Source organism: Neophocaena asiaeorientalis, unplaced genomic scaffold, assembly GCF_003031525.2.
Source record: "Neophocaena asiaeorientalis asiaeorientalis breed wild unplaced genomic scaffold, Neophocaena_asiaeorientalis_V1.1 scaffold649, whole genome shotgun sequence".
NCBI lineage: Eukaryota > Metazoa > Chordata > Mammalia > Artiodactyla > Phocoenidae > Neophocaena > Neophocaena asiaeorientalis.
The window spans coordinates 762,011-789,933 of NW_020173202.1; the positions used below are offsets into that span (position 1 = coordinate 762,011).

The window sequence follows — 27,923 nt, forward strand, 5'->3', positions numbered from 1 at the left end:
TCAAGTTCACCTCTTCCCCCTTGGGTTTATGCAAACTAGGAACTGCTACCTCCCCAAAGTGGGACGAGTCCCACCAAATACAACCCGCCCGTGGAGCATCGGTGGGCGCCCCTTGCCGGAGAGGCTGGTGGGAGAGGGACCCTGGTCTAGCTAAAACACACACGAGGCCATGGCGCCCAGCACACCTCAAGGTCATTGTCTCCTACTGTTTCCCTGTCCCTGCGGTTGTGAGAACCACATGTAATTTGGTAGTCACCTTACCAGCAAGCCAGATGGTATCAGAAACCATTCTTTACCCGCACCATGAGAAATGAATGTCACAGAGACTAGAAATCCATGTCATGACTGAATTCCCTCTGAAGGCAGACGCGTGAAAAGTCAATACATGATCAGAAGGTTACCTGGAAAGCTCAGGATAAGGGCAACTTGGGGAATTGAACAGTGACTACATCAGGCTAATGACGGTGGAGCACATCCATTTCACAAAAGGGATGCCTCCCAGTGGGGAGGACGTGCACCCCAAGTCCTGGACGACATTTGGGTGCCACCAACCCTCGTTGCCCCTCTGGCCTCTGGAATCTCCTGTTCTGCCATCCACACTCGACCAGCACCTTTCCTGGTTGGGTATTTCTTTTCTACATTGTTTGGCATACTCAGTGGGCTTCCCTGTGAGAAGGATTTCCCTGTAGGAAATCCTGCTGGCTGTCGAATTCTCTTTGTCCCGACTTCCTCCATCTCTGTCCATAACCACACAGGCACATCTACAGCTTAGTGCTCAGGGACGGCCGTATGACTCTCCTTGGCCGCTCTTAGGGCACAGATCTGCGTGGCCTCCAAGTGCAAATGACAAAGGGTTTCTCTATGGGAATGAAACACCCATGGATGTGAGTTCTTGAAGGCAGTCAGTACGGAGACCGACACACACAAGGATGTTGTCTAGTGGACTCGGTGAAGAGGATGGAAGGGAAGTACTTTTTTACATAGGGTTAGGGTTAGGGTATCATTCATTTCCTGTGTTTCTGTGAACCGAGACCCTCTTGAGCCCAGGCTGGACAACTTCACTTCTACTCTGAAATAAAGGGTCCTATGGGTACCCTGCGTGTTGCCTTTTTGGTCAAGAAGCCCAACAACAGGGTGTGTCACACTGGATTCTGGACAGACCAACCCCCAGTGGCCTGACTTCCTTCGGCCGGGGTGGGAAGGGAGCAAATCAATAGGCATCAGATGAGAAACTGGCCGAGGTCAATGATTCGCCATCTTTGGAAACGTGAGCTCAGCTGTGAGGCAGTTTAAGGGACCAGAGACCTGATCCAAAAGGGCTTTTGGAGAACTTGGATCTGAATCCTTCAGCCTGTGCTTTCAACCTGTATCGCCAAGAGTCCAAAACATCAATTGTGCCATTGCCCGAGGGACCGTCAGGAAACAGAGGGAGAGAGCAGCCCGAGGTCTCGGGGAGCCCACTGCCGCTTCACCTTGACTGACGGCACTTCGGAGTTTCACACAGGATGGAGGGATCTCCTGCTGTAAAAGTGGGCAGTGAGGAAAGGGGGAGGCCAGCCCGAACCCCGGTGCCGGGTGAGGTTGTGTCAGAAGGGCCGGGAACCTGTTCTGAGCAGCGTGTCAACACACTGTCACCTTCATCATGCTCTTCTGTATGAAGGAAACTGCACAGAATCAACGGGATTAAAAGCCTGGCATCATCACTGCCTCGAGCAGGGTGCTGGGTTTTCCATCCCATGAAGCAGGGGGCAGAGAGCTTCCACGTTGCGCTGCAAGACATCCCGGAAAGCTCCTAAATCAGGCAGTGGGGGTCAAGGACAAGCCCTGGGGGGCACGGAGCGCTCACGGGTGAAGCCTAATTAGACACTCCCGACGCCCCTCCCAGGATGTGTGGTCAGCGTGTTAATAGCGTCTTCCTACGGTGGAAAGTGAAACGTTGTGAAAGAAAGTCTTCCCTACGTAACATAAATCAAGTTTCCATCTGCTCTACACAGGGAAGGTTCTAGAGCTCCACGGGGGTCTTGGGAAGAGTCCGTTTTCTTAAGATCTTTCGAGCACGACAGGTTTCTTCTCTGTGTGACTCGTGAGACATCTTTAAAACGCGCGCACACCACACACCATATACCCTCACACCAAATACGTACACACACACACACCACACACACTTACACACGCCACCCACCACACACACGTGCGTGCATGTACACGCACGTTCACACATTCCCTTGCACGCACACACCCCCCTCCCCCTGCTCTCCTGCCCCTCGAATTCTAGGCAGAAACCCACAGCCTGCACTCCGTGTACCTCTTTGGAGAGCCTGGTGAAGAGGTCTGCTCCGCGCAGGAAGTCCAGAATCAGATAGAGTTTTCCCTCCGTCTGGAAGGCTGCGGAACGAGAGAGTTGAGAGCATTTCGGCGTCACGGTCCCCTGCGGTGGACATCATTCCCCTGGGTCCAGGCTCTGAGTGCAAAAAGCCCGTCTCTCGTTGGCTCAAACAATACTGCGTAGCCTGTAACCCTGGGTCATTTCAGAAACAGGACTGGGGCCGGGCTGGAGACCGCACAGCGGAGAGGGCAGGACTTGGGGAAGGGAGTGGACGGTGATGAGTTCTGTCTCTCACTTTTACTCATGGTCTGGAGGTTATTTCTCCTCCTCTCCCCACCCCTTCCCCGCCTCCTTCCTTCCTTCCTTCCCTCCTTCTCTCCTTCTTCCTGCCTTTTTTTTAATCACAAAGGGACTGAAAGACACATGGAGAAAAGTATGTGTAGGTTCCACTTGCTCTCATCACCACTACTGACGTGGGGCTTTGGGCAAAACCGTGTCTTCTTAGAGACTTGGCTTTGCTGGCAGGTGTCTGGTAAGGAGCAGGGCGATCGTAGGGCGATCGTCGTGAGCGTTTGGGACGCATCCCCTCCCCTTCCTATGGAGTTGTGTTTGGTACAACTCAGGGCTCAGGGATATCCACCATCTGCTCCTTCTTTTACGGCTGCGCTGGGGACGGGTCGGCCCAGCTACCTGTACCTGGTGGCAGCAGCGCTCGTGTGCTCTCAGTTTGGTCCCTGAGGGCCACAGTTATGGGCATGGAGTTCACGGTTCAGCCCCCGCCCGCCACTAGCAAGGGCACGCCTTGGTCAAAGGTGGGGACGGTGCATGCGCGTGAGGCTCAAGAGAAACTAACCACCGTGGCTGCTGGATGGTCAGTTCAATGTTCCCGCTGGTCTGGCACGTGGCATCTGTTCTACACACAAAGGAGGTATGGCTGGAAGGGGTGCTGACATCCCCACACACTTGGGAACTTTTCATTTTCTAAAAGTCAATGCCAGAAGCATTATAAATGTTGGGGTTTTAGAAACATAAAGCCTCGAACTAGAAACTGCAGCGTGGATGAATGCTCTGTCCTAGGGCTTGACGGGCAGATAGAGGACAGGTACATTTTTTTTTTTTTTTCCGGTACGCGGGCCTCTCACAGTTGTGGCCTCTCCCGTTGCGGAGCACAGGCTCCGGACGCGCAGGCTCAGCGGCCATGGCTCACGGGCCCAGCCGCTCCGCGGCATGTGGGATCTTGCCGGACCGGGGCACGAACCCGTGTCCCCTGCATCGGCAGGCAGACTCTCAACCTACGCCACCAGGGAAGCCCGACAGTATCTTTGGATCAATCACAGAGGTAACGTGGAAGATGCCTTTAAAAATCTCTGCAAGATCCCAGTTCTCAACTTCTTCAGAAAAACACCTGGGAAACCAACCGAAACGACACCTGGATCGGATCTGACACCAGCGAATCAGCAGCGCTGAGGCGGCCGTGTGATAAAGGGGGGTCAGCCTGCCGCCACCGTTGGGATCTAAGGGCACCTGCCCGTGGCCCGAGGGATCCGGTCACCACGTGGCTGCCCGCAAGGTCACATCCACATTGGCTCTTATTATTTCTGAAAGGAGAGGCCATGGGCTTTCCAAACAGGACTTTCTAAACTGTCTTCTTAGGAATATCAGAAGTTCACGAGCAAAGAGCCCTGTCCTCCTGGCTTTGCGTGTCTTCATGCCTTCACTCCCAACGTCGGTAAAAGTCACGGACAGTCTCCTACAACTCTGCCCACCCCCGAGCCCCTGCACCAACAAGGTACGGGATTTGTCCTTGTTCCGCCCAGCGCTTCGCCCACATTAATTACTCAATTAGGGCACAAAGCTGTAATGCAGTCTGCCATGACTCTGGAGCCACCATCTCATTATTTTTAATTTGAAGGTTTCACTTATTGCTTCTCCGAGGAGATAAAACGGCAGAAGGCAAATGAAGAAGCCTTGTGTGGCGTCGCAGATACGTGGCCTCAGAAATCAGAATGATTCCGTCTGAGTCTCAGTTTTCTCTTCTGAAAACTGGAAATAATAGCCTACCTTGAAGGGCAGTTCTGAGGCTCAAAGCGCTACCGTCTTTCAAATGCCTAAAATATCGTCTTTACTTAGAGCGCAGGAGATGTTACCACTCTGGTTTAAAGAAACTATGGGGCCATAGGCACCCTACTCTGAAACAACACAAAAATATGTCATAGATTCACCCCATCTAGGTCGAGACCTTTTTTTAAAACCACTTTCTCCATGATGATGATTTAATTAAGGGTAACCTCTCGCTCCCTCAGATTCGGTTTTTCGAGATGAAAACAGGGCATCTTCCTCCCCCAGAGAAGGAGAATCTGAGGCTCAGGAACCCGGGGGGAGAAAGCTCCACCCCAGACAGGGCCGGAGGCTGAGACAAGGAATCTACATCGATTTCCTCTGATCTGGGGGAGGGTTGGTCTAGGTCCTCTCAACAATAGGGAATTGTTTTTCCTCCCTTTACCGTAATGAAGCTTTACGATGAAGGGGTGATTCACTTCTGCCAAAATGTCTCTCTCCATCTTCGATCTGACTCGGTCCCGAACTGCAAGACAGAAAAATCGAAGGCTTTCAAAGGCAGGATGTGAAACACAAGACATCAGATATAAATAATTTCCCCCGACTTTTTGTTACAAACTTTTCAAACACACACAAAAGCTGAAAGAGTAGGTTGAATGGCCACCCCTAAGTCCTCCACCCAGACTCAACACCTGCTTACATTTCCATACATTTTCTCTCCCCCCTCTCTATCTCCCTCTCTTTCCGCACACACGCACACATTTTAGCCACAAATCTGACAATAAATTGTCCACACTGTGACATTCAACGCCAAGGTGCGTTTACATGCAGCATTCCCTAAGAACAGGGTAATCTCTTACATAACCCTACCACAACTGTCGCCCTGAAGAACATTCACCTCATTCCACAACATCATCTAATATCTGATCCATATTCCAATCCTGCCCGCCCTGCCGTGTCATTTATAGCTGTTACTTTTTCCAACCTCGGATTCGGTCAAGGTTCCCACGTTAGATCTGGTTGTTATATTTCTTTATTCCTTTTGCTTCTAGAATACAATGGTCCTGCATCTTTTTTTTCCCCTGTGCTTTTTGTGGGCTTTTTGGTTAAGTCCAGGTCAGTTTTCTTGTAGATTGTTCCTATGTGTGTCTGATTGTTTCTTTACTGGTTGCTCTAACTCCTATATTTATTATAAACCGAGGTTAGGTCTGGAGGCTTTATACGGTTGAGGCTAAACATTTTTGGCAAAGATACCTCCCGGGTGATGCTGCAGGCCTCAAGGTGCAGCAGATGGGGGAGGGGTGCCGCGGTACCCTTGCTCAGGGATGCTAAATTCCACTGGGTCAAGGTGGCAAAGTCATCAGCCTCTCACTGCCAAGATGTGTACATCCCCTTGTAAGTAACAAGTAACGTGAGGGGTGATATTTTGGTATGGAATGACCTGTGGGTTCCCTTACAATCCTTCATCTGTTAGCTTACGTATATGATCCTTGCTTATACGGATCAAGGATGCTTGAGTCATTTAGGGTTACAAAATGGCAATGTTCTCATTTCTGATGGGACTAGAAATCAAGAGGAAAATCCCTTCTCTTCCTCTTCCTGAGGATAACTATGGATTATGGAATTTTTAAAAAAATGAGTGTGTTATAACCAATTACAACATTATTCTTTTCAGTGCTGACATTGCCTAAAGTTTAGCCATCTGGGAATACAGATGGGATTCGTTTTGAGGAAAAAATAAACAAAAAAACAAACAAAATCACCACTTGAGAATAAGGACAACTCCAAGATTCCACAAGCAAATTGGTACACCCAGGGCAACGTCCGAGTGACGTCCTACGGCCCCGCGTGTGTGAAGGCAGAAACTTTCCTCAAATATTTCTAAGCGTGACAAGTATGATGAATAGCACCGTATGGACCAGGTATTTAAGTTGTTCATACTGTGGTCTTATGTACTTTTAAAGTTTTATTTAAAAAGCCCTTCCCATGGGCTTCCCTGGTGGCGCAGTGGTTGAGAGTCCGCCTGCCGATGCAGGGGACACGGGTTCGTGCCCCGGTCCGGGAAGATCCCACATGCCGCGGAGCGGCTGGGCCCGTGAGCCATGGCCGCTGAGCCTGCGCATCCGGAGCCTGTGCTCCGCAATGGGAGAGGCCACAATAGTGAGAGGCCCGCGTACCGCAAAAAAAAAAAAAAAAAAAAGTCCTTCCCAAAGGATGGCTATAATAATAAAAAAAAAACCCACAAAAAAAGGAAAATGACAAGCGTGAGTGAGGATGTGAAGTTGGTGGGAACGTAAAATGGTGCAGCCACTGTGGAAAACAGTTAAACACAGAAATACCATATGACCCAGCAATTCCATTCCCCAAAGAACTGAAAACAGGAATTCCAACAGATACTGGACACCCACATTCACAGCAGTCTTATTCATAACAGCAAAAATATGGCAGCAACCCAAGGGTCCACTGATGGACGCCTGAGTTAGCAAATGGGAGTTTGTCCGTGCAATGAACTATCACCCAGCCCTAAAAATAAAATCCTGACACGCACTACAGCAGGGCTAAACCTTAGAAACACGACACAAGCACAGTAAGCCAGACAGAAAAGGACGAACACCATACAATTCTACTTATATGAGGCCCCTGGAGAAGTCAAACTCATAGAGGCAGAAAGCAGAAGGGTAGGTGCCAGGGGCTGGAGGAGGGAAGTGGGAAGCGTTTAATGGGGACAGAGCTTCTGCCTGGGGTGATGAGTAAGTCTGCGGTAGAGACAGCGGTGATGGTCGCTCAACGTTGCAAATCTATTTACTAACACCACTTACAAATGCTTAAAATGATGGATATCCTATTATGCATACTTTATCACAATTAAAGAGAACAGAAGTCCTTCCTGTCCCTGGGCCCCGGGACAGTCTCCTGCGTTTTACTCCATGACTGGTTTCCTCTCTCACACTCAGGAGCTCAGGATTCCTGGGGTCCACCTCTGCTTTGGCGCCCTGGCCGCTCACCTTCCCGGGAGGTCTGTGGCTGAGAGCCTGGGGCCCGCGGCCTGGAGCACACACAGCCGGGCCCCGTCTCTCCCAGCGCACGGGTGGCTCCGTTCTGCTTCCTCCTCTGTAATCTGGGGTGAAGATGGCACCTGCCTCACGGGGTCACGACGAGAACAACGGGTAGCGTGTGAGCACGACGGTGCTGGTCCCACAGCCCAGGCCACGCCTGCACTGGGGTCACTTTGCTGCCTAGTACGTGGAGTCGGCTTCACTGCATGGTAAGAGGCAAGGGCTTGTCCCTCATCTTTCTTTCTGCTCTGATGCTTGGTTGTGCCCGGTCCGATACAGACCCCTATGACCGCAGTGGCCCCAAATCGCCCTGAGACGCTGGAAGGGCCGAGCGCCGGCACACAGGACGCAGAGCTGCCCCAGCAAGTGGGAGTCTGGGGGCCACAGTGTGAGGAAGGAAGAGGGGAGCCTCCCGAGGGCTGTGTGCCCGGGGGAGCGGGGGCCAGGGGCCCAGGGAAGTCTCCATGGGTGCCACCTTCAGGGGCCCCGGGAGGGCAGCAGATCCTCCGCTGGGGACGCAGCCATGACCACGTCCACCCCTCTGGAGGGAGGCGAGACACCGGGTGTGTGATGGGGTCGCTGGGCAAGACCCGAGGAGAGGTCGGTGTCTCTGGGTGGCTTTTTTTGGTGTCGTTTTAAGAAGTTTTGATATGCTTCTTAACTAAAACACATTTCATCTACTCATTCTTTAAAAAAGTAGTTTCTGGTATAGGTAAAAATAAGAGGGTCTGTTATTGAACACGACTGCAGCTACACCAGAGAGAAGGTTTTATGGCAGCATCTGTGCGGCTCCATCAGGACACGTTCCCAACACAAGCTCCTCCCTTGGTAGTTCTTGCCGTGGACACCCCAGCACGGCCGCCACTTAGGAGAATGAACAAAGGGGGCAGAAGCAGACAATTCCCAGGCAGACGGTACAAGGAATCTCTCCATTTCCTGTCTATCCCGAGTTACAGGTTCCAGTGGCTCTGCCAGGGAGAACAGCAGAGAAAGGGTTTCAGGAGAGTCAACAGAAGCAAAAGCTGAAACCCATTCATTCAATAAAAGACACAGAGGATGCCAGCTAAAGACCCTGAAGGAAGAAAGGGATCCCACGTAAGCAGTGGGATCCAAAAGACGTCTCTCCAAACACGTGCGCAGGCTGAGAAGGAGACCTTCGGTGGGACAGGGTCACAGGAAGGAAGGGGGGATGCGTCAGTGACAGGGGGCCTGGGGCCGCCCCTCCCAACCCTGGCTGACAAGGCGGCTCTCTGAGCAGCTGCTGTGCAGACCCCTGGGCTCCTCACAGTGGGGACCTCATCCGACGCATCTCAGGCTCCTGCGTCCTTTGCCTCAGGGAGCGGAGCCGGCTGAGAAGGGCCCGCGGGAGACAGTCTTCTGTCACCCCCATGTACTGCCACCCCCAGGCACGTCCTCCTCTGGGGAGAAGCCCTGGCCCACTCCCACCCCCATGACGTGATCTGGTGAAGCAGGTGGCAGAGGACCGGAACACTGTCCCTACCCCCGTCTTGCCATCTCCTTGCAAAGCTCACTCTTTGACTTTGGTTAAGAAAATCTAAAAATCCTCTAAATGGGATTGACGTTATTATCATTGATGAAGATAGTATTTGTAATGGAAAGCAAAGGCCATAATAAGCCTGGTGACAAAATTAGAAAAAGATGCTTACATTCAAATTTCCAAGGGGCTGTCCGGTTATAGGGGTAAAATAAATATATATTTCTTCCCTACATTTTACACAACAATAAATCCAAGATCGATTAAAGAGGTAGGTGTTAAAAAAAACAAGCTGTAAAAATGGTAACAAAGATGAATATTCATCTGACGTCTGGGTGGGAATCTTTTTTTTAAAAAAAAGCAATGGAAGAAATAACATAGGAGAGAGCGATAGACTGAGTTACCAAACAGATTTCCCATCCAAAAGGCCGTAAAATTAAAAGGCAGACAAAAAACTCAGAGATTATCTGAAACAAACAGAAAAAGGGCCAGGAGCCTAAATGCACACACTCTCTAAACACTCTTATTCTGTCTAAAGTAACAGAGGAGAAACCAAGACTCCAGCCCCAACAGTGAACTTAATGGAGCGCAGATAAGACACATCGGTTTGGGGAAGATGCTTTCACAAACATGTTTGGTAAGACTGACCCCCGGGGCATAAGCTGCTGGAACACAAGCATACTGGGTCCAAGGTGGCAGGAAAAGGGAAAGGCTGTGTTCATGCAGGGGCAGGATTTTATCACTGCAGATGGCCCACGGGGGAAGTGACCGGCGCCAAGCTAACACGATGCGGAAGGACAGCTGTCACACAGGCAATGCCCTTCAGTTGTGGAACAGCAGGCGTGAGGCCAACTCTGCAAAGGTGACTGGGCATCTCCGGGTCTGCAAGTTCTCGCTTTGCCGGGCTGAACCGGCACCTGACCTCACCACTGCCCGGCACCTGACCTCACCACCGCACCGACCACTCGGGCCACCAGGGATGGAGGGAAAGGCCCCAAACAGTGCCTCAGCCATCTGACGGGCAGCTACAGAGTGGTCCCTCCACCAAGAAAGAAAACCGACGTGAGAGCAAGTGCTTCATTTCTGACGCTGAGCATTTCAAGCTGTCTCTGGAGGCTAAGGATTCCAAGGGATTTTGAGTCCCAAGACTCAGATGCATAAAAAAAAAAAAAAAAGCCCAGAGAGATGCTTCGTACATCCTTCCATTGCTACCGTGCCAACGAGTTACACAAATGGTGAGACACGCCAGCCTGAGGCGAAATGTCCCCAGTAATCTGCCGCTGGGTGTTCTGGACCGGCGCAGGGTCTGGGGCCAGGCCGCTGCCTCCCCATGATCTTTACTCTCTGGCATGAGACGTGTGAGTCTGGAATCGAGCGGGGCTTGACCGTATAGATGGAAAAACCCAGATGTCCTAGACTATTCTGAGATTCACTAATAAACCGCAGACACCGGTGATAAATTAAAATCTGTTATACTTCACATCAACCCTGTACTTGTGGCTGACCCGCGACGCGAAGGATTAGAGTGACGTGCTTTCCATGGTTGCTTTGCTCTGTACGGTAACCTGCAGCTCCAGGTGCCGGCTGTGACCTTCCCGTGTCCTTCAGCCTTCCGGGCCCGGGGCTGCCCCTGGGGCTGACATGAAGGCGGGAGTGCCTGTAAATTTGTACTACCTGAAGGGCACAGTTTCCTTCCCAGGAAAGTAGAGGATGAAGCCCACTGTGGGATTACCCTGCTGGACGTGACACACAACACAAAACCAGAGCTGCTTTCTGGAACCCCCCCACAATTTTTCGGATCGGACCCACGTCCCCAAGGCTTCCATGCCCCCCTCTCCATCAGACAACTTCCGGGGCACCTGCTCCCAGGTGCTCCTGTGGAACCGAAGGTGCAGGACATGCTACCCTGTTGATTTTCTTTCCTCAACCACGTGGCCTGTTCTGGACTTGTGGAGTTAAAAAGTTGGCTAATGCCCCTTGTGACCTAACAAAAGGTCTCAACATCTGTAGCCCTTTGAAGTCTCTGGCAAGTGACAAACCACAATGCACGCAGGTGCCTTTTGCCAGCCAGCCGACGGCTTGGCGCCCTGAGTGGATTTGAGCCTTGAGGCCTCCTGGGAGTTCCTGCATCCCCACCCTCTGCGAGTCACCACAACTCTCAGAAAAATGGTCCCTACGATCTCCTAGAGCCAGTCGGGAAATGCTCATGAGACTGATCTTGAAGTACGTGGCGACTGCAGGCTGCATAAGAATCCCTGGTAAGAATAATTAACCTACTTTGGAGGATGGATTTACTTAGGAGAGCTCCACCTGCAACGAGGCTGGGACCAAAACCCTCTCGTTAGAGTTGGACATCATTGCCTGTATTTGCCTGTTTTTAAATGACCTCCATCAATACACATTACTTTTATGCTACATTATATATCATGTCATATCATGTTACATTACGTTACATTATATTCTACTATATAGAGACTGTATTTGAAAAGAAAATGAAGCGTAAGATAAAAACAAGTCCTATCGGTCACGGTGAAGATGAGAGATGGCCAGGTAGGCGGTACACCTTAGAAAAGCCCTGGGTCGCTGTGGACGGGGCTGCGACATCCCTCAGGGACCGCAGGGCGCGGGACCGCACGTGCTGCACGCAGCCACGCATCTGCAGGCGGCCGCGGTCACGGGGAGGCCTGAGCCTTTTAACTGGAGCCGGACACCAGGCTGGTGAAGAACTCAGGCTCTGCCCGGCTGAGTGACCACGCTTACTGCCTCCTGCCTCTGTCCACAAAAACCTGCCAGGTCTGCAGTTATATCCCAAGCGGTCTCCTGGATGCAGGATAAAAATCCACCTTCACACAATATCTTTGAGCCCTCAAAGGTCTAATTCATAGCAAAGAGGGGCCTCCCGTGGGAAGTTGTGTTGCTAAACATTTGGTGGCCAAAACTTTGTACTGCTCATCACTTCAGAGAAAAAAGGAAGAAAACCATGAATGATGACAATGAAAACGTTAGCCACATTGATGATCATATCAGGCACAAGATTTGTTGCTACACTAGATTATTTAAACCAAGACTGGGGCTTCCCTGGTGGCACAGTGGTTGAGAGTCCACCTGCCGTTGCAGGGGACACGGGTTCGTGCCCCGGTCTGGGAAGATCCCACATACCGCGGAGCGGCTGGGCCCGTGAGCCATGGCCGCTGAGCCTGTGCGTCTGGAGCCCATGCTCCGCAACGGGAGAGGCCACAACAGTGAGAGGCCCGCGTACCGCAAAAAAAAAAACCCCCAAGACTGACATGGTTACTTAACTAACTTCTTTACCAGAGAATCCTTCTGTGGGTAAATCTTCAGCCCATTATGCTTTCATATTTACAGGCATTAAAGATGCAAGTAGTGAAAAATAAATCTATTTCCTACTTTTTCTCTACAATGTAAGAAATGCAATTCTGGTAGAAATGAATATATAAAGGATGCCAAGGCACACAGCCGGTGTATTACAACAAACCGGAGAGCTATTACTTAAGGATGATGTTTACATGTTACTTTTTGTCTTAGATCTACTGGGAAAACAGCTCCCCTGAATAGTAAATATCCCAGGGACAGCTGGATGAGGCTTCCTGATGAGGAAATGATGCCCTGGGGGTGGGGGGCATGGCTGGTCCCAGGTGCCCCCCTCCTGGGAGGGGAGGAACACGGGATAGAGACCCCGCCACCTCCAAATCGTGTGATTCTGGGTGTGCGGCTTCACTGCATTGTGACTCAGTTTCCTCATTTGTAAAATGAGGATAAGGGCACTTAAAACGTGTGCTTGGGGTTTGTCTTACCTCCCCCGCCCCAGGAATCTGTGATCATCCCGACGTGAGTCAAACGACATAAATGCATCAGCGTGGAAACAACAGCTGCTCAAACTAAGGCACCGACTAAAGCTTAAAGCTTAAGTCAGTGTTTTTCAAACAAAGCATCTTGGTGTAAGAGAAGAGGAAATAAAATGGTGTCGGAAACCACATTCTGAGGTTTGAAACCAACCAGGCTAACTCTGACCAGGGGCTATTTCAAAATGTTGTAATCAGCGTGAATGTAATCCATGCATTTCTGTCCTGGTCACCCCGCACACTCCCGCATTCCCTCCTGTATCTGCTGACATTCGAGTGATGGAATCAGAGCTCTACTGAAAGAAAGGATAGAGGAGTGACAGAAACTGGGCTCCAAAGGACAATCCGACAGGCTCAGAAAGCACCGTTCGGGACCATTTGAGTCTTCTCTCCCAGCCAGGCTCTGGCAGTAACCCACACACAGCTGGCCAGAAACACCCGTGAAGTGGCCGTAACGGTCTATTAGTTACTTACTAAACAAACGGTCTATTAGTTACTTACTAAACAAAGAGATTTTGCCAGAATAATATTTTATTCCTTTAGAATCAACAGGACACAACTTCTTTCCTTCAAAGAAAGGAGCATGTATTACCTTTGGGCTTAGAAAGTTGACTTATAAGGAAAACGGCTGAAAAATTAGTTACCAGGCATGAGAACACAGATGAAGTCATTGCGAAGACGTATTTCACATAGAAGCTCTCTCCACATCATGGAGCGGTGTTTCAATCCTCACTGAAATGAGAATTCTACACAAGGAGCCATCCTGGGGTGATGTTTGTGGTCCCCAGCAGGTACCAGGCATCCTTGGTCACTAACACGATCACAGGCTCTTCACGTAGTGGGAGGAACCAGGGCTGAACAGAGACGTTAAGTCTTTCTAACCAGATGGCAATTAATGCTCAACCCTCATCCTCGCCGCCCCCCCTGCCCCCCACTTAATCAGACCTAAGCCAAACCTAGACCAGAAGACTCCTAACACACCTCCAATGCCAGTTTTCATGGAGAAAACGACCAGAAATGAATACAGCTGACGGTGAACCTTGTGCCAGCAGCACGTCACGTGCATTGACGGATTTAATCCTCACATCAACAATGCTGTGAGGTAGATACTATGACTGACATCATCTCATTTAAGTAGGAGGAAACAGAGGCCAGGAGAGGTTCCCCAAGGTGACACAGCCAGTGGAGTCTCAGCCGGATGGGGTCCCAGAGTCCAGTGCCTGTGCTCCCAGCCACCACATCAGGGTCCTCTTGCTGGCAGTACCCTAGAGACACCCGGATACTCATGCCCAGACCGCATCCAGACCAGGGATTCGAGGAGTTGACCCAAAGCGACCCCAGCATTTTGTGGAAGTCCTGCAGGCCATTCCAGCTTGTGGCCCAGGCTGGGAACCACCTTATTAAGGTTTTGCCAGCTCACTAGATGGGGCATATGGCGATCAGGCTTGCTTCACTTGTGGTCTCATGCTTGGGAATACACTGACAGTCTTTTTTGTTTTGTTTTTTTTTTTCCGGTACGCGGGCCTCTCACTGTTGTGGCCTCTCCCGTTGCGGAGCACAGGCTCCGGACGCACAGGCTCAGCGGCCATGGCTCACGGGCCCAGCTGCTCCGCGGCATGCGGGATCTTCCCGGACCGGGGCACGAACCCGCGTCCCCTGCATCGGCAGGCGGACTCTCAACCACTGCGCCACCAGGGAAGCCCCACGCTGACAGTCTTTTAAACCAAATTCCTCTACAACACAAAGTGGGGCGTCACCCTTTGGAATTCATTATGTTTGGAATTCCTTACGTAGAACTGTCGCCTGCGATAATTCAGTGTTGAGTCACGAATACAGAAACTTTGTCAATCAGAGACATTGAACACTTTGAAAGGGTCCTCAAGCGACGGGGGCACAAGCAGCGCCATCCATGCTCGCGAGGGGGGCTGCGGGTTAGGCTGGGGGTGGCTCACGCCTGCCTGCTCGTCACACTGTCAGCTGCTTCAGCCGTTGACATTCTCCTTAGAAATGGCGTGCCACCTCTTTAAAGAAAGGCGGGGGCAGGCACCTGACCCCTCCAAACCCATTTAAAGGAGAAACAGAGCTGTCATAGACTATTATCCATTTGCCAAGTTATTTGGAATCCAAATGACGACGACGCTCCCTTCTGTACACGGGACAGCCATCGCGTTTCTGAGAAACCATCCGGAGGCTTGCAGTCATTGCCGTGGGTCCTCTGCCGCCCTCTCCGTTTTCCCCTTTTCAAAGTAATTTCACTATTGAAGTTCCTGGTCTGCACTCCTGAAGGGCACCGCTCTCACCCACATTTCTTTTCTAACCCGTTCTTCTGATTCACTAATGAGCCTGCAAACTGGTGATGCTCTGAGGACGGAGAATGGCTTACGAATATTCGAATCTCTCAGGCTAACAGAATGCAGAGGTGTTGGAGCCAAAACAAATCTAAACAACTGGCTTCTTTCACAAGGGAGGAGAAAAGAAGGTCTAGAAAGCGCAGAAGGCCCCTCGGTGGCTCAGAGACCTGGCCTCCGTGCTGGACGTCCTTGGTCCTCCTATCGTGGTTCCAAGCACCACCTCACACAAAGGACTGTTTTGTAAATCTTCTATATCTTCTCTTAGGGAAATAAGTTCTGATTGCACTTCTGGGGAAAAAAATCTGTTCTTTAGTGATGGACCATTTTGAAAAGCCAAAATAGTAGATGATACAAAATAACGTTTGGTTCAAAAGCTGGCTTTTAAAGGAGCACTCGGAAGTGGGAAACTTTTCTGACTTCACGCGTCTGAGTTTTACGCTTATATGGCTCACTCTCACAACGTAAAAATGATTTTACATAGTCAAGCGTATTGTTCTGGAATACTACACAAAAAACTATATTATACAAAGTCAAACATGTTCTATGTTTGTTGAAAAGTTGAAATAGAGAACGCAGAGAAGAAAATAAAAGCTCCCAATAATCCTATGAGTGTTTTCGTTTTGGCATATTTCCTACATGCATGACATATATTCAATATTCGTACACACCTGTACACGTGGAGGCATGCGTGCATTTAACAACATCACTGTCGTTCTGTAACCCAGTTTTATATCCCGCCTAATCCATGTAACCTTGTATCAGGAGCACTTTCTCAAGGACACTGGATCGGATCATAAACAACTGTGGAGACTTGCGTTCCCGTGGAAGCTGAGATCACCGAGATGAGTGTTTGCACACGCGCTAAGAGGTCAAGGCTGAGGCCGATGGACGGGCTGAACAAGGGCAGCGCCGGCCCAGCTCCTGGCTCTCTCTCACGCCTCCAGAGCAGGGTGAACACACAAGTTCCCCCACGGTTCCAATTTCTCTCCCACTTCTCCCTCTTCCTCCTTTGGGGGCAGGAGAGGGTGAGATGGTATTTGATGGGAAAGAAGGAACAGTTACAACTTGAGGAGAAAGGGGACAATTTAAGGGCACTGAGCGCGTGCTGGTGAGGTTATCAGATGTGCTGATGGAAGGTGAGATGGGCGGGGGATCTCACCAGGAACAATCTGGTCAGAGGATGAGCTGACATGGCTTCTGCTTCGACCTGCCTCGTCTTCAACCACAGGGAGCTGCCCGCTCTGTGTCTGAGAGAGTAAACCTCCATGCTTTGAGGATGAAAGAGTGGGTTTTAGCAAATGGCCATGTTACGTACCAGCTGTTCATTTGAAAAATAACAGCTTTACTGAGATATAATTCACGTACCACTCAATCCACCCAACGTGTACAAATTGATGGTTTTTGGAATATTCAGAGTTGTGCAGCCACCACCACAGTCAATTAGAAAACATTTTCATCACCCTCAAAAGAAACCCCATAGTCGTTAAGCCACCCCATCTCCCTAACGCCCCAGGCCCCGGCAGCCACTCATCTACTTTCTGTCTCTGTGGATTCTCCTCTTCTGGATTTTCACATAAATGGAGTCCTACAATATGGGGGACTTTGGGACTGGCTTCTTTTTACCCAGCATAATGTTTTCAAGGCTCCTCCAGGCTGTGGCATGCATCAATATTTCATTTCTTTTTATTGCCAAATAATATTCCGCTGTATGGATGTACCATACTTTATCCATGAGTTCATGGATATTTGGGGGTTTTCCACTTTTTGGCTACTGTGAATTAGCTAGTGCTGCTATGAACATTCATGTACAAGTTTTTGTGTAGATGTATGTTTTCGCTTCTCTTGGTTACACCTAGGCTAGAATAGTTGCGTCATGTGGTAACTATTTAACTTTTGAGGCAGTGCCAGAGAAGCTGTTCACTTTTTTAGACAGTCCGATGATCTTGAACTAACATGTTTAATTTGATTTTCTATTGCTATGGAACTACTGTTTAGTGAAGAGATTATTTTATTCAAAGTTGGGGATAGAAAGTCAAAACCTGCTTTGTTTCCTATACATCTTTTAACGAACAATTCTTTAAAATTATATTATTATGAGGATCTTGGACTATTTGGCCACGATCGATCGACAAACAATTTTAGAAATATTATTATAGCTACAATTAAAAAACGTTCACTATAAATAGCACGGTTTAAATTATGTTGCTGAATTTAAAACTCCAGTGTCAACAATAAACTATAAAACCAAAACTATATCATAGAACCCAAAACTTTTGTGTACGGAAGAATTACTGGGACAGTTTGTTAGAAAACTCAAATTCTAGGCTCTGCCCCAAGAGATTACGATCCAGTAGGCCAGAAGTGGGGCCTTGGGATCTATTTTTAACAACTTTCCCCAAACACACATAGGTGATTCTGATGTAGGCTCCAGTCTGGCCAAAGTGGGCAGTTTTTGTATTTTCTTTCATGGGTTGTGCTGACAGTGTCAACTTGATTGCTGTTTTCTATAGAAATATTTACCCATCCTTTAAGAATTGTCTCGCTCACCTTCTAAATCCTTTTTTTTTTTTTTTGTGGTATGCGGGCCTCTCACTGTTGTGGCCTCTCCCGTTGTGGAGCACAGGCTCCGGACGCGCAGGCTCAGCAGCCGTGGCTCACGGGCCCAGCCGCTCCGCGGCATGTGGGATCTTCCCAGACCGGGGCACGAACCCGTGTCCCCTGCATTGGCAGGCAGACTCTCAACCACTGCGCCACCAGGGAAGCCCTCTAAATCCTTTTTGAATGGCCTCATGTGGAAGAACTCTTTCTTCCTTTGTATCTAAAATGTTTAGGTCTATATATATTTGGTCTATGCATTTATTGTTCTATATTATTGGTTCTGTGTGGTTCAAAATATATCTTATTTACCAGCTAGACAGTAAGTGACCTGAAGGCAGAGAATGACATATTTTTGTGCTGTCCCCTGCATGTAGGTGCTGAGGACATTGTGATATAAGACCTACAAATTCAAGAGCTGCCTTGACATCTCTGAGTTTCATGGGCCCCAAAGGCTTAACCACGAGTTCCCCTGCCCTTGACAGATATGCCCCCCACCTAGCAGGAAAGGCTCCCCACCCTGCTGGTTCCCTATAAGCCAGACCAGCCGTACCCCATCTGGTCTTTAACCTAACATGTTCAGTTCCCTGCCAGCCCACAGAACTATTCAAACAAGCCCATCACATCTTCCCTGGAACCAGGGGCCACCCCACCCTCTTGTTACTACAAAGCCTGCATCTCACAGTCCCTGCAGCTCACTCTGCTTCTGTGCAGCCCCTCGTGGCCCAGCATGCTGTGCAGTGCCCTCCCCCCCCCAGTGATGAGTATAGGTGACTGATAAACTGTCGTCTCACCTGCCCAGGCCAGGTGTTGTGTGCCCAGCCTCTAGCACTATTTAGGACACGGGTCCCTCCCTCACCAGTGGGTGAACAGGAGGTGGTCAGAGCTGACGTAGTTGGTGCTCAGCTGTACGTACTGCTGGCTAAATGACCCTGAGCTTAGAATAGAGATTTTAGATAATAGCTTACCTTGACCTGAGTTATGTGTGTACACTTCTCTGGAGGGGAGGAGTATAGAAGCAGGGAATCAGGTGTTGGACTGAATTTCTAAAACCCAGTCCGGGGGAAGAAAGGGAAATAATACAGCCGTGAATCACATTTTGTTTAAAACTGAGCAATCCAGTCTGAAGGATGAATTTAAGCTGATTTGTTGCCCAATGCAGCCAAAACAACCTCTCTTGCTTTCCTCCTCAGTGCTCTTTTCCCCAAATGGTACGTTACAGCAGAGCATATGTGGAGGATGGTATTTACACAATATGGCCTTCCCTCTGAAGATCGTGGAAATTGTGCAGGGCTCTGTTAAACACTCAGGAGCACGCCTGTATTGTGTATTATCCATCAGAGAGTAACACGTCGACATACAGAAATCATGCAACACTAAACGGAATGTCTCTTTCCCCCAGTAACAAGCAGAGGATAAACCACAGTTACGTGTCTCCCCCTCTGTGACCTCTCACCTTTCAAGGTGGCCTTCTTCAGAACCTTCATTGCGTAGAGCTGTCCAGCATCCGATCCCTTGACCTTCCTCACCAGGAACACCTGGTGAGAAAGAGAACACAGAACACCTGCAGTTGATATGACTGTAAATTCATTTTCCTTATTTGATTTGACACGGGGATACACAGGGAGTTTAGGAAACTCCAATAAAATAAATACACTGTAGGAAAAACCTAAATGTAAAATCTTCTCCAACATCTGGGATGTCAGGAAAAGCTCATCTAATTTATTACAACCCTGTGAGGAGCCGTGTTACGTGTTCGTATGAAGAATCACATTTGTTTTCGGCACCACTCACTTTCTACGAAACATTTTATATCAGAAGGAATAGCACCCTCCTTTGAAAAAAAGACCAGTTGTTTAGAAAAACAAACACCATTCAGAAGTTTTCAGGGAGGTCATTTGGTTTATTGTAAATATGCCCTGTAAATCCCCAAGGCGAAGGCCACCCTGAGAGTCACTGCCAACCACACAGGACACTCTGACTCACAAGATGAGCTAGGCTCTCTTATTTTGATCTTTCTTCACCCAAATTTCAGCTTTGAGTAGCTTAAGTTTAGAGTTGGAGCTGGTTTCTAAATGGCTCTTACATAATCTCATGTGGACACAACATCTGCTGGGATACATTGTGACGTGTATCGTGGAGGAAAAGACAATTGTTTGAGAGGCTGAGCTAAAAAGACACATTCATAGTTGTTGAACAAAATTAGTAAAAAACCAACCAACCAACCTGGGGTATCCGTTACGAACAGAACACCTTCCACGCAGATGAAACAACAGTATTTGCTTTTCCTAACAGTATTTACCAATAGATGCAAAAATCTGCTATTGTGACAGAGACGCGGGTGCAGATGACATGTGTGTCCAGAAAGCACAGGTGCTGCCCGCGTGTGTGCTTGGAGCTCCACCGCGTGCAGTCGCCACGGATCGCGTTCAAACCACAGGGGCTGCAGGACGGAGTGATCTACCCACCGTACTGCAGTGAAGACAACTCATTACCCCAAGACGAGGCATTCGTCATGGGAACGCTAGTGACAAGAGTAAACCCCCTCTTTCAAAATGAGGGGACAACGGAGAAAAATGAGGACAGGTATATGCAGGATGTGCATTCAGGGAATACCCAGAGTCGGTCTTCTCTTTCCCCCTTTTCATTCCTTTCTCCGCCTCTTCCCCACAATATTAGGGGGGTCCGTAGGAACTCACACATGAATATGTATATGAGGTACATGCGTGGATTCAGAAGTAGGGAAGACTGTCCACTCAAGTCCACACGGAAGGCCGTGCTCACATGGCATCTGACCATGATGGTTTAGTTTCAAGGATGCAAATCTTGCATGGATCGCTTCTCATGAACCTGTTTTCTTTTACTGCAACTCAGGTCTTATTAATAAAAATGAGATGATGGATAATAATGGCTATCTATATTCATCTGTTTTAAAAAGGACTTCTACTTTGATTTTCTAAAGAACAGGAAAAGAAACTCCACACTACCAATATTTGTCAGGCTCCTGCCACACGCCAGGTCCTGCAAGAAACGCCCTACAGCAAGCAGAGCACCCAACAGGAGACAAACGCATTTCGAGAGAAACAACAAAAATACGGTAACAATTGACTTAAAAGTGGATTTAATACGAGTGAAGAGCTTGTCTCTGTCTGCCCGGGGAGAGCCCTCCCGTCCGAGGCATCCCGTACCTCTCGCCTCTTCATCCTAACGTGATTCAGGAACACATTCTAATGTAGTGAGATAAGTTCCCAAACGACTGGACAATTTCAGCAAAGACAGCTGCCGAATCTCTAACACTTAACCCAGGGGACCTTTCATGTGCTCCCGCGTTTTATTTTTAGAGCTGCTTCTTCAGAAGCTCAGCCGAGACTCTGCAAAGCCCTTCCGTGAGCACACGTGGCGACAGATGCCGTGTCACCCGCAGCTGCCCTAGTCTCCATGTATTACCGCGATCAGCCAAATCACTACCTCATTCTCTGAGCGAGATTTTCAACTCTGTCTCAGAACTGGAACCTGGCAACTGGTCTGCAGCGTCCCCTCAACACACGAGCCTGGCAACTGGTCTGCAGCGTCCCCTCAACACACGAGCCTGGCAACTGGTCTGCAGTGTCCTCCCAGCGCACGACCCAAGTGGATGGCGGCTGTGCGCTTCCAGAGGACGCCAGGGTACCAAACTTCCCCCCAGAGGAAGACATTTACAGATAGTAACGGGGGAGCAAGGACGTTTCTCATTGGGGTTTGATCCCACCTCAGAACGCGGTATCACAATCCGGTCCTTATCTGCCTGGGGAGACCGAGGGGCGGGTGACGAGCCAGGGAGGGGGCAAAGGCTTTGTTTCCACCTTCCTTGAAGGTCTCGGGGAACATCTGGGCAGCGCCACGCATTTTAACACTCGGACACCCTCTGCCCCATTCCTCAGAGTGTTTCACTGCCTTCCCACCGCCTGCTTGGCCGTTAAGGATAGGCTGTCTTCCTCTGGTCCCAAGCACTACCGACCCCCTGCTCTCCGGCCATCACTGAAATAATCATGGTCTGACCAAATTACTAATGGCTGGAAACTGTCCCCATTATTCCCAGCAAATTCCTCTGGCAAACGGGCTACTTGGCTCCCTGGGCTCTGCAGGGTGGAGCGTGGGGATGGCAGTGCACGCTGCCCCTTGTGTGGTCCCATCTGGCCGCCAGCCTCAAACATCCCTGTGACAGACCCTAAGCCTAAGCCGCCCCCCCCTTGGGGTTGAGCGCTGCTCCTTTCCAGCAACGATCTTCCGGCTGCACAAGGGGAGAGCGGGGGCTGACGAAGGGGAGTGAAGGGTGCGGACGGAGGACAGTCACTTGGGCGATTCCCAGCAGCAGCGTGCGGCCAGCAGCAGGCACGAGCGAGGAGGTCTTGGTGGCATTTTATCCATTTCCGCGTCTCCAACAGCTGCAGTCACTGAAGGGGTGAGACAAAGAACACAGGGACCCGGTGGGGGGCGAACGTGAGCCCGGAGCCCAGGTTCACGCCAGCTCCCTACGCTCTGGAGTCTCTGCAAGAGACGTCTGTGTAACAGGAGCTTCCTCCAGGATGCAAACACGTAGTCGTGCCCTTCTTCTCTCTTACCAAGAGCAAAAGGAAGATACTCCTGCATAAGGACATGTGATTTCCATTTAGAGATGAAGAATAAAATAATATGGGCAGTAGGACACATGGATTTCCCCCTCTTGTCGTTAGTTTGGCTTTTATAAAACATTCATAACAAATACTGCTGTGTGGACACATAAGATTTGTCATCGTGGTTCTCTAGTGCCCACCGTTCACAGGGGATGTCTGGGTGGAGCTTTCCAGAGCCCTGTTGGGTCGGCACAGCAGCCTCGTCCACCGGGAACCCTGAATCTCACCTCCAGTGTCCACGACGGTCCTGATCCGGTGACCAGGCCCAACACACAGGCAGTGGTTGAGCTCGTGAGTCAGTAGTTAATGGAGGTTAAACATCTGTAGGCGTTGCCACTGCCTCTTCCTTTTATTTCTCTTCACTTACTTATTTTACTTTTAATCTCTTAATTTATCTGTTTATTTATTAATATCAGAAGATATTAATCTTTTAAACTTTACTTTTTTATGCCTCATACAATGATGGCTGGGAAGGAAAAGTGTGGAGTGTTACGAAGCTTATCGTTCCAAGGGGATTCCGCCCAGCACCAGGATTTCACTGGTTTCCCAAAGAATTTTTTTTTTTAATCAAAATTGAAATTCAGACTTTGCAGGGAATTGGAAAAAGTCTTTTCTCCTTTCATTTTTAATGCCCAGATCTCTGAGCAGGGCGTCGTCAATGTAGCTTTTGTTCAGCCGAGTTTTGAACGGACAGGCTCGGATCCATTTTCCTTGAGCTCAGAAGGCATTTTCCATCTCTGCTGCTTCCAGACACCCTGGCGGGAGGGCGCTCGGTGAAATCAGGGTCCTGCAATAGGCCGGGGTATCAGCCAGTGCCCACCCATCAACCCTGGGCCCCGCCTGCGAGGTGGGTCCCCATCTCCATCACTGGGGACAGAGGTGATTCAGCTGCACTGGTCCCGCGTGTCCTCAGGAAACAACTCGTGGGCAGCGTCTCTGAAAGGGAGCAAGGGGCACCTTGCTCGTCCCTATTTCCACGTCATGGTTCTTAGAGAAAGACTTATGCCGCTTCATCTTTTTCCAACATTTCTAATTAATGGGAAGACAGTCCATTACCACATAAATAGGTGTTACTATGTCACTATGTTTTAGTAACAGCTTTTTACCCTGAGAGCCTGAAATCTTCATTTCCCTACTTTCATAAATGCCTTATAAACCGTATGAAATAGCCATTTTTGGAGGCCACAACACTTTGAACACTGGTAATTTCATATGGTTCAAACGAACATGTCTGCAGATACATTAGTATAAACACATGTTCCATACCACATTGTGTAGAAAAGAAAAAATAAAATAAAAAAACATTCTACCTTTTAAGAATGGCAAAAGAGAGGTTTCACAATCAAATTTTCGTGGCCTGTAAGAGATTATCTAGAACATCACTAACAAACTATTAATCCTACATGAAATCGACATGCGCTGGATTTCATCTTGGCACAAAGTCCTATGAAGACTGGGGAAATTTGGTGAATGTCCACATACCACATATACAAAAATAGTTACTTTAAAAAGCCAGGACTCTGTTCTGCTTAAACTCTAGGAAAGGTTGGCTTCATGGTTTACCTCAGGCCCTCATGTTCTAGAAATCTTAAGTCTGTATAATTTCTAACAGTTACACCAAGGACGTAGAGATATTAGCACTGCCCTGGAATAATTCACTTGTCCTCGTGAAAGATGTATTGACATGGTGCTGTATGTGGACGTGGCCCTATATAAAGAGACAACTATTTCTCATTTCCTGAGAGAAATCAGTTCTCATTTTAATTTGAAGGTGAAAAAGAAAGGAAACGAAAAATTCTAGTACACAGGTTCATCGTAGACGATTGCTAGACGTCTAGGAGTCATGTCTTATTTAATCCATAGAATAATTACAGAAAGTAGTTCACATGATGTCCCTTTCATAGACGGGGAAACTGAGGCTTGGACAGGCAAAGTATCTGCACAGTTTACACGGAGGGTGAGGGGAGCCAGCCTGCAGTCCCAGCCTCTTTGACTCCTTGGTGACGGTCACATGAACCGGTCCCGAAGGGCACCACCTTCTCTGTTCCTTTCTTCCTTGTTCTCCTACTTTTTCCTTCTTTTTGAGAAATACTTGTGGGGTATGCACTTCTAAAGATGCATGGCTCAAGTTCAAGGACCCTAGCCAGCACGGTGATACACTAAAGGCCCACGGAAGCTACAGGAGAGGGAAGGTGTGTGGTGTCCCTAAGCTCAGCTCCATGGTCACGGGCTTCAGGCAAACCGAGGCCCCAGCTCCAGCCACCACGGGACCCACCACGTGGGCGCTGCCTGTACTTCTCATTCCCTCAGCTTGGGGCCACCTCTCCCTTGGGCTCGGGAGGCACCTCTGCCGTCTCCTTCACCAGACATTCAAGTGCTTCGCCCTGACGGGCGGGACCAGCGCCAGTGGAATGAGACCCGCTTGGAGGGAACCATGGACCTAACTTACCTTTCCATAGGACCCTTGTCCCAAAACTTTTAACAGTTCAAACTGGGAAGGGTCGGCCTTTTCAAAGCCTGCTTTCACATGATGACTGATGTCAATCTCCTTCACGATGCCCTCTTCCTGCAAGAGAAAAATGACAAAAATACAAATCAAGGGGTTCCTCTGGATTCGTCCTCTGAAGTTACAACAAGTCAGGTACGTTATGGATTTTCAGGATAGGAGTTTAAAGCAGTGACACCACAGAGCTTTACAAAATCAACTTGCTTATTTATACCAAGGATTCCGTTTGTGAGCCTGTAACTGTTTCCTTTCCCCATGGAGTTGTGTCATGTGGTCTTACCAATATCTCAGTGAAATCCATTCTGCTTCTTAACAGTTTGGGCAAAATTTTGGACAGGGAGGAATGTGGGAACCATGGAACAAAACAAACCTCTGAGAATCTGTCTTAACGTCTACACTGCTGTGGTCAAAAAGGTTATCAGGGGCTTCCCTGGTGGCGCAGTGGTTGAGTGTCTGCCTGCTGACGCAGGGGACGCGGGTTCGTGCCCCGGTCCGGGAAGATCCCACATGCCGCGGAGCGGCTGGGCCCGTGAGCCATGGCCGCAGAGCCTGCACTCCGCAACGGGAGAGGCCACAACAGTGAGAGGCCCGCCTACTGCAAAAAAAAAAAAAAAAAAAGGTCACCAATAGGGATCCACAGGCAGAAGTCGTCTGTGAATGCAGATTTTTTTTCTCCTCCTTCTTATAATTCTACTCGCCCTTATATTTTTGCCAGAGCTAATGCAAAGAATGATTCATTGCCATCCCAGAGCTTATATTTCAGAAGAAGCAGTCAGATAGGATTTTCTGCCAGTCCAGAAGCCTTCCCAGTAGGAAAAAAAAGCCCTTGATCTTTAAATTAAAACACTGGCAGAAATCACTACAAATTCTCATCAGAGAACTACCTGTCCCCAGAGACGTACTACTTCACCTGTAAGGGGGTATGCCACCTATCCACCACCAGCTATTTGACATGGAAAAACTGTAAAGTAGGTGTTTTTCTGTGGGGAGGTGCATGAGGTCACTCAACCTGCTGTGACCCCCTCGGCAGGCAGGTGACCTAGCTCCTGCAGTGCAGCATCCCCGGAGGGGTCCGTGCCCCGGACCCCAGGATTCCCGCCCAAGGCCCCGCGTCACCCCTCCTGTGAACAAGCAGCCCAGCACCCAGGCCATCAGGTCCCCCCAGCCCAGCGCATCCCACCAACACGTCAGCATTCACCTTCCTGAATCATCACTGCCTGAACATTTCGACTCAAAGACTTAGAAGCAGATCTCTCTTAACATTGCATTTCGGGTAGATTCTTGCTGTCCAAGTACTTACAGCAAACGCACTCAAAGCACGTACCTAACCTCCTCCTCGGGAAGGGCGTTAAAACCTCAGGCTGCTCCCTGATAATGCTACAATGCAGTTAATGTCCCATTTAAGATCAGTACGGTCTTGAAGAGCAAAGACTCTCAACTACCCATAGAAAAAGGAACCAAGAGTTTCACATTTTAGATTTTAGAGTTCTGCATTCATAGTGACATTTTGGCTTGAACTTGCTTGAGATATTTTGTTTTCCTCTTTCCCAAGGATTAAAAAAAAAAAGAAAGAAAGAAAGAAAAAAAAGAGAAAAGGTCTGGAATCCAATGCTGATTGCTGTGTGCACAGGAAACACCCAGATGGGAGCACGGGGAACGTGCCCGGGCCTGTCTGCTTCTAACTGTTTCCAGACTGGACAGTGATATTTTCTGAATCATTTTGTGACTACTGCCTTAAAGGGCAACCAGATATAAAATAGTGTCTGTGCTTCATTTTGAAATAAATGCCTTTTCCCTTTTATGAGGCAGGTCATTTTTTCTAGAATTCTATGTGGATTTTAATGCCATTCCCTTAAGAAAATAAAGTCTGTTCCCTCTACATATAGCACTAAAAATTTGGTTTGTAGCATAACTCCTAAGAAAGAGTATTTTTTTAAATAACTTGAGAAATCTGTGGGGAGAACCTGGTGTCATGGTCAGGCCCTTGCTCTGTAAGCAAGGATTTCAAAAATGTTCTAATGCGAGAGAGAAAAACTAGAGAAATGACATCAACATAGGACAAAATAATTTATGACAGTGAATTTTAGACTCCCTGTTGAAATTCTGACAGATGGAGGAAATTCCTGTGCAGGTATTAGAGACACAGGGGCAGTGATGGAAACGGCCGGAGGGGACCTGTCGTGGTGCCCTCTGTGCTCTGCCCGCACGGAAGTCACCCTGGAAGGTAACTTCCTCTGTTCTGAATCATCCGCTTTTCATGTCATTAAAGGGAGAATATTTACGAAAAGTAAACACAGATTAAAAGTTGTGAAATATTCAATGTTCGTTGCAGCTCTATTTACAATAGCCAGGATATGGAAGCAACCTAAGTGTCCATCAACAGATGAATGGATAAAGATGTGGCACATATATAAAATGGAATATTACTCAGTCATAAAAAGAAATGAAACTGAGTTATTTGTAGTGAGGTGGATGGACCTAGAGTCTGTCATACAGAGTGAAGTAAGTCAGAAAGAGAAAAACAAATACCGTATGCTAACACATATATATGGAATCTAAAAAAAAAAAAATGGTTCTTATGAACCTAGGGGCAGGACAGGAATAAAGACGCAGACGTAGAGAATGGACTTGAGGACACGGGGAGGGGGAAGGGTAAGCTGGGATCAAGTGAGAGAGTGGCATGGACATATATTCACTACCAAATGTAAAACAGAGAGCTAGTGGGAAGCAGCCGCATAGCACAGGGAGATCAGCTCGGTGCTTTGTGACCACCTAGAGGGGTGGGATAGGGAGGGAGGGAGGGAGACACAAGAAGGAGGGGATATGGGGATATATGTATATGTATAGCCGATTCATTTTGTTAAACAGCAGAAACTAACACACCATTGTAAAGCAATTATACTCCCATAAAGAGGTTAAAAAACAAGTTGTGAAATATTAATGACAAAGACGTAGAAAATAAGAATCGGGCAAGTGTCAGCTTTTTCTCCAAAAAAGGGGGACAAGGTCATTCTAGAAATC

The 27,923-nt window shown here is 48.8% G+C and overlaps 1 protein-coding gene across 8 annotated transcripts in view; it reads right to left on the bottom strand.

The window, feature by feature from the left end:
- RPS6KA2 (ribosomal protein S6 kinase A2) overlaps positions 1 to 27,923 on the bottom strand; it is a 334,274-nt gene that overhangs the window by 63,187 nt on the left and 243,164 nt on the right. For 7 of the 8 annotated variants that reach the window (XM_024744930.1, XM_024744933.1, XM_024744935.1 and 4 more), the window contains 4 exons: positions 24,846 to 24,962; positions 19,201 to 19,282; positions 4,830 to 4,910; positions 2,306 to 2,385 (listed from right to left, as the gene is read on the bottom strand). In XM_024744930.1, coding sequence (XP_024600698.1) covers positions 2,306 to 2,385; positions 4,830 to 4,910; positions 19,201 to 19,282; positions 24,846 to 24,962 — 360 coding nt within the window. Of the gene's footprint in view, positions 1 to 2,305; positions 2,386 to 4,829; positions 4,911 to 19,200; positions 19,283 to 24,845; positions 24,963 to 25,272; positions 25,392 to 27,923 lie in introns of those variants that run through there. The other variant, XM_024744938.1, reaches the window with a different exon arrangement.